General features: G+C 47.8%; 1 protein-coding gene across 1 annotated transcript in view; it reads left to right on the top strand.

Annotated features, from left to right (window-relative positions):
• The window catches only part of syde1 (synapse defective Rho GTPase homolog 1), a 12,769-nt gene extending 3,979 nt beyond the window's left edge, over positions 1-8,790 (top strand). Inside the window, exons 5-14 of the mRNA XM_030077367.1 lie at positions 1-72; positions 1,290-1,468; positions 2,102-2,227; positions 2,497-2,585; positions 2,727-2,864; positions 3,520-3,646; positions 4,437-4,612; positions 6,429-6,705; positions 6,789-7,088; positions 7,765-8,790. The exon at positions 1-72 is cut by the window's left edge and continues 124 nt beyond it. Coding sequence (XP_029933227.1) covers positions 1-72; positions 1,290-1,468; positions 2,102-2,227; positions 2,497-2,585; positions 2,727-2,864; positions 3,520-3,646; positions 4,437-4,612; positions 6,429-6,705; positions 6,789-7,088; positions 7,765-7,949 — 1,669 coding nt within the window. The 3' untranslated portion in view covers positions 7,950-8,790. The remainder of the gene's footprint in view (positions 73-1,289; positions 1,469-2,101; positions 2,228-2,496; positions 2,586-2,726; positions 2,865-3,519; positions 3,647-4,436; positions 4,613-6,428; positions 6,706-6,788; positions 7,089-7,764) is intronic.
• The last annotated feature ends 496 nt before the right edge of the window (positions 8,791-9,286 follow it).

Raw genomic sequence — 9,286 nt, 5'->3', positions numbered from 1 at the left:
GCGATGCGCCCAGCGGGTGACCGGCCTGCTGACCGTCCATCTGCTGGGCCTGGAGGAGATGAAGACCAGCAGGTACCGACATGACGGCACAGCTTAAACTGTCCAACTATCTATCACCAGCTACAGCTAGACAACACCAGCCAAAGCCAGATGACACCACTCAAAACTAGCCATCACCAACACTAGCTAACACCATGTACTAGCAACACCAGCTACAAGTATCACCAGCTGCAACTAGCTAAGACTGACGAAAACTAGCCAACACTGGCTACAACTAGGCAGCATCGGCTCACACCAGATGATGCCACTTCAATCTAGCCACCAACCAACATCAGCCTGTGCCAGCTGATACTAACCAACAGCAGCTAAAACTAGCTAATAGTGACGTTGTCCATTTGAATTTGAACTGGGAAGTGCAACATGTTCATGGTCCCAGTGGTTGGTTCAGGTTTCTTCATGTTGCCTCTTAGGGCTCCATATTCTGCCAAACACTCGGGAAAACAGAAACCGCAGATTGTCTCCATCTGCTGAACCTGGAGGTCCAAGCAAACAGGAGGGCCTTGTCAAAACCAAGCAAACACAAGAAACACACACACACACACACACACACACACACACACACACACACACACACACACACACACATTCTGTATAATGTGGCACGAAGCAGCTTTATCTAACATGTTGTCTCTCTGATACAGTGGTTCCCTTTATGAGTGCACATAAAACAAATAGATGCACAAAATATTGAATTTGCTCTGTTCTCTGCCTCCAAGCCAAGGCCACGTTTAGAAAGTAATCAGTCATAAATAAGAATATCAAACAAAACAAACACTTTAATTAATTACCCTGCATGGTGCATACTGTAATCTAAGGTTAAAGATTTCCCACATCTTTCATTTGACTGAGGAAAAGAAAACTGCTAATATCACCATTACTACTACTACTAATAGTTACTACCACTACTACTTCAGTTACTGCTGACGCCGCTACTGTCAGTACTGTTAGAGGTACTGCTACTGCTACTGCATGTAACACTATTATTTCTACTATTGCTTCAACAACTACTCACATGCTAACAGTGCCATCTAGAGGCTGAACAGCACATACTGTATTTTAACAATTTGTTTTCTTACATGTTAATGTCCAATGAATTTATAATTATAAAGATAATAAAAGTAAACAAACAATCAAATATTAAATCAGTAGATATCAGTTTTGGCCACAAAATTGTGTGTGTGTGTGTGTGTGTGTGTGTGTGTGTGTGTGTGTGTGTGTGTGCGCCCCAGGTCAGACAGCAGTAAGGAAGTCTTTCTGGCCATCCAGATTGACGGGGTGACACGAGCGAGGACCGCCCTCCTCACCCTGCGAGGCTCCGCCCTCTCCTTAAACCACGCCTTCCACCTGGAGCTGGAGAGAGCCAGGCAGCTCCGCCTCATAGTACTCACCCCAGGTAGTACTCCTGCAGGTAAAGTACTGCAATGACTCTGCTGCTGATACTACCAGCACCTACTAATGCCACTACTCCTAACATTACTGCTACTTATTTAAAGATATAAAGCACAGGCTCTCTTATGATTGGCGGCTGCTTGTCCTCCACTAAAATGTGGCGTTCCACAAGGATCGATGTTAGGCCCCTTCTGGTTCTCTATTTACCTGCTGCTCTGCACATCACTGGTAAACTGCATCGCTGCTACTGCTACTACTACAGCTACTACTAGTGCTAATACTACTACTGCTACTAATATTACTGATACTGCTACTACTACTACTACTACTGCTACTAATATTACTACTACTGCTACTACAACTACTACTAGTACTAATACTACCATTGCTACTACTGCTACTTCAACAACTACTACTACTACCACTACTGCTGCTACTGCTACTACTGCTACTGCTTCTAATACTATTGCCTAGTTCTACTAATGCTACTTCAACAGTTACTATTACAACTACTTTTACTACTACTGCTACTACATCCACTGCTACTGCTAGTACTCCTAATCCTAGTGGCTGATACTACTACTTATACTACTGATACTACGTCAGCACTGGCATTGGTGTCTGACCATTATCCTTCTGTCTGTCCCTCCAGCCAATCAACAGGGAGTGGGAGGGGCCAAATCAGGGACCAATCAGAGTCAGACTTCCCTGTCAAGCGGTCCAACCAGGAACAGAGTCTGTTGTCTGGGTGGAGTCTCCATCCCCCCGCTCTTTAAAGGTACATTACACTAAAATATTCTCATGCTCATACTGCCAGGGTTCTGTTAACACTCACTATATTTTTTTTATATACATATATTTGTTATTCATAGATTTGTGTTTATAAATTTGTTAATTATGTATTTGTTATTTATAGATTTGTTAATGATATATTTATGTATTTGGTGTTTAAATTTAAATGTTTATTATTTATGTATTTGGTGTTTGTGTGTGTGTGTGTGTGTGTGTATGTGTGTGTGTGTGTGTGTGTGTGTGTGTGTGTGTCAGGATGTCGCAGTCAGCAGCTGTGTGTCAAGCTGGAGCCTCGAGGTCTTCTGTATGTCAAACTGTCGCTGCGGGAACAGTGGAACACGCAGGTACACACACTACTGCCACTGATACTACTACAAATACTACTACTGATACTGATACTGATACTACTACAAATACTACTACTGATACTGATACTGATACTGAATCTTCCTTTCTGATAACAGTTTCTCTCCGTCTCCCTGCAGCCCAGCAGTGATACGTCGGTGCCCCCTAGTGTGTTTGGGGTTGAACTGCACCATCTAGTGGAGAAAGAGGGATCTGCATCTCCAATCCCTCTGCTGATCCAGAAGACTGTGGTGGAGATAGAGAGGAGAGGACTGAAGGTACCGGCGGCATGGTTTGGGAATCTGGCTGTACAACTGAGAGGACAAATGACTCATCTGGCACAGAATGCTATTCCGATATTGGGGATTAATTCAAGATTATTTTTCGTTCAGTCGGTTTCTGAGGATTCTGTCATCAGTCAGGCACAGAGGACAGTCTCATAAACCATCAAACCTCCTTCCTGCCAGCAGTTAAACTTGTAAATAAGAGGCAAAGTGAGTTGTTTGGGTTTGTGAACACCTTCTCATTCAGTGGTTTTTCTTTTATTTGATTGTTTTCTACTTTGAGCTGTAGATTAATACTGAGCTGCTCCTGATGATGAGCAAAGCTGCACTGACAGCTGATTGGCTGTGGGTCCGTCTGACTCTCTCTCTCTCTCTCTCTCTCTCTCTCATACACACACACACCTACACACACACACACACACACACACACAGCCTCCCCTTCAGCAGAGTATGAACACACTGTAAGGGCAGATACAGGCAGGTGTGTGTTTTCAGCGGTGTGTGTTTTCAGCAACATACTGAGGGCAGATACAGGCAGCAGAGTCCACGTCACACAGTTCAGACAGAAACACAAGAAACACAGTTTGACAACGTGTGTGTGTGTGTGTGTGTGTGTGTGTGTGTGTGTGTGTGTGTGTGTGTGTGTCAGGTGGTGGGTCTGTACAGGCTGTGCGGTTCTGCTGCAGTGAAGAAGGAACTCAGAGACTGGTTTGAGAGGAACAGTTTGGCTGTCAGTCTGAGCGAGGACCTCTACCCTGACATCAACGTCATCACAGGTCAGCAACACACACACACACACACACACACACACAAACACACACACACACACACACAGCTAGATGTCAGTGTGTCAGTTTGTGTTGTTATGAAACTCTCCTCTGTTCAGCTTCTATGAGTAAAATCAGATTTAACCCCCCGTCCCGGTTCCTCTGCATGTCCAGAGGTTCCTCTCCAGAACGTTCCTCTGCATGTTCTCCAGAAGGTTCCTCTGCTCTCCTCCCAGAGCGAGCAGTGGGCTTTCAGAGCTGCCACATCACTCCTCCTCCCTTTCCTCCATTCATTCCACTCTGATATGAACATGAACTTTCAGAGCCTTCACACTTTCTTCACTCCAGTTTTCCATCAGCCCAATAAAGTCCTCCACATGAGTTTTCCTAAAAGCAGCAGCACTGTTGGCTTTTCAGGACTTTTTCACACTGAAACGCTCCCTCCTCCTCCTCCTCCTCCTCCTCCTCCTCCTCCTCCTCCTCCGCCAGGGAAAATAGTCCCTAAGCGGGGAAACATTTTGCTTTCCACAGCCAATCATCAGCTGTGTGGTTTCTGAATGTTGAGGACTTTGAACATTATAAGGCGGCTGCTTCAACCACAAACTCACATTTTGACTCTGAGCTGTGAAATCTTTTGTTTGTTATCATGGAAAATGTGAACAGGCCAAACCTTCATATTCACTGGAATGGAGCTTCGAAGCTCCAGTGAGTCACATGTTGAACAGCTAGGTGTGTGTTTTCAGCAGTGTGTGTGTGTGTGTGTGTGTGTGTGTGTGTGTGTGTGTGTGTGTTTCCTCAGGCATACTGAAGGACTACCTGCGGGAGCTGCCGTCTCCTCTCATCACCAGGACTCTGTACCAGGTCGTCCTGGAGGCCATGACCCTGCGCCCCCCTCCTGCCCCCCCGGCGACCCCCGATCCCCAGCTGGCCCAGAGCACCGTGTCGCTGCTGGCCTGTCTGCCTGCACCGGAGCGGGTAGGACAGAGTACTACTGCAGTATCACCACAGTACTGCATCTTTGGGCAAAAATGAATCGTAGGCAACTGGACTTGTATTTGTCTCAGGAAGACGTTTCGCCTCTTATCCAAGGGGCTTCATCAGTTCATGCGCATCGGTCTTTCTAGTCCGCACTAGTCTGACAAAGACAGTGGGGTAAGGTCCAGGTATTTAACCTCTGTGGGAGGGGCCACCCTGATGCCTGTGGGTGTGTTCATGCAGGCACTGGTTTCACTTGACCCTTGTTGTGGTCTGGTGAAGCGACAGTGGTCAGAGTCAAGTGTAACCCTGGTGAACAACGATCGCTGAGTCGTCTGAGGTTAATTTGTTGATCCTCCTGGGTACCGATGAAAGGGCAACATTATAGATTGGGGATAGGTGGCGCCGCAGACCCCCTCCCCTGTTGAGGGATGGTTTTTCCACTTTCACATATATGGCCTCTTTTACTCCTCTCTCAAACCATCTGTCCTCCCTGTCCAAAATCTTAACATTGCTGTCTTCAAAGGAGTGGACGGCATATATCAGGTTGCTCTTCTGATTGTGTGGTATTGTGTGGTGTGATACCACACAATCAGAAGAGCAACCTGATATATGCCGTCCAATGCAGTGAGGAATGCAAGGACTTATACATTGGGGAAACAAAACAACCACTGAACAAGCGCATGGCCCAACACAGAAGGGCGAACTCCTCAGGTCCAGTCTCAGCTGTCTGTCCACATCTGAAGGAAAAGGCACACTCCTTTGAAGACAGCAATGTTAAGATTTTGGACAGGGAGGACAGATGGTTTGAGAGAGGAGTAAAAGAGGCCATATATGTGAAAGTGGAAAAACCATCCCTCAACAGGGGAGGGGGTCTGCGGCGCCACCTATCCCCAATCTATAATGTTGCCCTTTCATCGGTACCCAGGAGGTTCAACAAATTAACCTCAGACGACTCTCAACGATCGTCGTTCACCAGGGTTTCACCTGACTCTGACCACTGTCACCTCACCAGACCACAACAATGGTCAAGTGAAACCAGTGCCTGCATGAACACACCCACAGGCATCAGGGTGGCCCCTCCCACAGAGGTTAAATACCTGGACCTTACCCCACTGTCTTTGTCAGACTAGTGCGGACTAGAAAGACCGATGCGCATGAACTGATGAAGCCCCTTGGATAAGAGGCGAAACGTCTTCCTGAGACAAATACAAGTCCAGTTGCCTACAATTCATTTTTGCCCAAAGAGAACAATGACCTGGATAAATGAGAATATCCATAGACACACAGTACTGCATGTTACAGTACCACTGAAGCACTGCTCTGAGCAAGTTGCAGGTTTTCATCTCTATCAAGACATAGTTTGTGTTCAGTCTTCACACCTTCATTCAAACACAGTAAATCTGATCCAGCCTCACTGAGCTCATCTTTAAATATTTCATTTCAATCATCATAAACAGTTTCTTGTGATTTTTGTTGAGATTAACTACTGACTATCACTGTAAATCAAACTATTCCTCATTTTATTGAGGACTGCACCAGAGAGGGCAAGGTGTAGTACGACACTACGACATTATTCCTTAAGAAGTCAATAAATCAATCAATCAGTCAGTCAGTTACCATGTGTCTGTAGACGCCTGATTAATTCTTGTGTTGGAAACCGTGAGCCCACAGACGAGCTGCTGGTCAACGCTCCAGACGTCACTTTTGTTTTTCCTCTTTGTTGAAGCGTTCCTCTCCTCTGGTGAGAGGCCGTCTCAGTAAAACTGCGAGGTGTTGAGGGTTTAGATGAAACCAAACGTTCCCTCCTGTCCAGGCCACTCTGTCTCTGCTGCTCGACCACCTCAGCCTGGTGGCGTCCTTCAGCTCCGCCAACAGGATGACCCACCAGAACCTCGCCGTCTGCTTCGGCCCCGTGCTGCTCACGCCCACGCAGGAGGCCTGGAGAGGAGGAGGAGGGGGAGGAGGCGGCGGGCGGGGAGGACGAGGAGGGAAAGAAGGGAAAGGTTCCTCCCACACCGAGGAGATCGCAAGCGCGGTGGATTTCAAACGGCACATCGAGGTGCTGCACTACCTGCTGCAGCTGTGGCCAGGTGAGACGCCGCTCCGGCCTCCCTGTCCGCCATCTTGTTCTGGAAATCTTTGTCCAACTGTCTCCCTCCTTCTTCTCCTCCAGTGCCCGCGGGTCGAGGCCCGCAGGACGACCAGGACGACACCTCTCCCTCGCCACCCACGTCCCCCGTCGTTACCCATAACCCCCTGGGCCAGCAGCAGCGCCGTCCCGCCCTGCGGTTGGCTCTACCCCAGGGCCCGGAGGAGGAGGTGGTGGTTTCGCGACGTGGGCGTGGCCTGGCTCGATTAGAGAGCCCTCCGCCCATCAACCGCTACGCTGGGGACTGGAGCATCTGTGGGCGGGACTTCCTGTCTGGGCAGGAAGCAGATTATGACGAGGTGGCAGGAAGTGAGAGCGAAGGAGGTAACAGCTCGTCCCCTGATTCTTCTGCTCCTTTATTCTTTGTTTTATTCGTTATGTTGATCCCCATCGGCTCCACGCAGAAACAGTAACAATAAAAACAAGAAATGATTCAAATCAACAGAGAAACACTGAAACAAAAAAAGTAAAGATCAGTAAATAAAGTAAAATAACTCCACATATGAAACACAAATAATGACCATGCAATGAATACAAAATTAGAGAAAAAATTCGGAAACAGAAAAAACAACAAAATCTATAAGAAATTCATCTGGTTTTCTTTTAGTAACTTTTTAAAGAAAATCTGCTTTCAGTCTGTGTGACATTGATGGGAGTTTGTTCTCAGCAGACGTTCTACAGATAACAGTTCTCACCATACAGTTAAAGTTCTTGGACTTGAGTGTCATGACAAAATCCAGTAAACACCATTTTATCATAAAAGAATCGTGGAGTGTTATTCCAAGTAACTTTGTGCGTGAAGAACAGGAGAGAGAGTTTTAATTTGGCCTCCACAGGTCGCCATGACAACAGCACTGACAGAACCATGAAGAACGAATCTGCTGCTCTTTAGTTTAAACACCTGGGCAGAAGTCCAGATGTGACATCAGAGCGTTTCCCCTCCCATCGCAGAAACCCTGTGATCGATCTGATCTGTCTCTCCTCCCTCTCGTGCCTCTAGGGAGCGGGGAGGAGGAGGAGGAGAAGAAGGAGGCGTGGTCGTCCGCAGCAGGAGGCGGGCTCTACGTGGAGGAGTTTGTGGATTTTGACGCTCCGTTCAGCTGCAGACTCAGCCTGAAGGACTTCGACACGCTGATCCACGACCTGGACCGAGAGCTCGCCAAGCAGATCAACATCTGCCTGTAGGGGGCGAGGGGGAGGGGGAGGAGTGGGGGGAGGGGCAGGTGGGGGGGGTAGGAGCGAAGACGCAGAGTGATGATGTCACTGCTCTAGAGACTCAGGTTGGTTCAGATGCTGCGAGGTAAAGTGACAGCTGTGGTGTTTTCCATCCTCCAGGTTTGACCTGTCAGCGCCTCCCTGTGGAGAGAACAGGCTGAACCCCCAAAGTACACCTGAGCGGGCACCATCCCTTTCTCTCTAGCGCCGCCTGCTGTGAGCCTCCAACATTGCAGCTCCATGGGGTCGGAGACCGAGTCTCACCCGTCTTCGAACTGCCTCGGGCAGTTCTAGGAGACAAAGTCGTTCCACCTAATTGGAAGCAAGGAGCGTTGTGAGGAGTCCTTCAAAATGCTGTCCAGCTCAGAATGCTGTTTTTGTCTGCTGGTACAGATCCACTTCATTTATTTTGTTGAAGAATGGCTCCGGTGCAGTGCTCGTTCTCTCCACAGGGAGGTGCCGACAGGTCAGACCTGGAGGCTGTGTTACGCTGTACCACGGCTGTCACTTTAATGCACAAACATGGGAAGAGTGAAGGTGCTGCTTTTTAGCGATTCTGATGTTTATGATGTTAAAATCACAGCATCTGTGCCAGCCTAAATGTAGCAAACCTGTCACCATGGCGACGTGGTACAGAGAGAACCCACCCAGGTCTTCACCCAGGACAGGTGGACGAGCCACCCTGTCCGCTCGCCCCGTCCCACCACGGCGGCCTGGCTGAGCAACAGGAGAGGGCGATGTCGTGTCCAGGAACAGGACGGCACTCTGAAGAGAAGCCGCTGCAGACGTGAAAGTGAAACTTGATTTTGGAAAAAAAAAAAAAAAACTATTGAGGCCGTACGTTCGGCCAGGAGCTCCTGACTGCTGAGGTTTCTGAACTGTTGAGTCACAAACTTCAGCTGAAGAAAAATGTGTAGAAAGTGTTAGAAAGTTCTCATAGTGGAGGCAGCCTGAGCGAGCTCTGCTGCTCCTCGCGGAGGAAGGTGCAGCCAAAAACAGTGCCAAAACCATTTATTTATTTCTCAGATCCAAAGGTAGAAGTAGCTTCAGGTTTTTGTTTTTTGTCTTTTATATGAAGGAACAGATTTGCTGTTGTTAAGGTTGCAGGGTTCAGAGGATTTTCTCACTGAAGCACCACTGTGGGAAAAAAAGTCCTTTTGCAAAGGCTGACCAACGACAGGAAATAATGCGTATAAATTAAAATTATTATAATATGACATGGTTAGACTTGGTGATGGAGTGCGGCTCTGGTGCCGTGTTCTATAGAAGATCCTCCATGCTTTAATCTCTGAAGCTCCTGTTGAGTT

The sequence above is a fragment of the Myripristis murdjan genome, chromosome 19, assembly GCF_902150065.1.
Source record: "Myripristis murdjan chromosome 19, fMyrMur1.1, whole genome shotgun sequence".
NCBI classification, from domain to species: Eukaryota; Metazoa; Chordata; class Actinopteri; order Holocentriformes; family Holocentridae; genus Myripristis; species Myripristis murdjan.
This window is presented reverse-complemented; position numbering and strand designations above follow the sequence as displayed.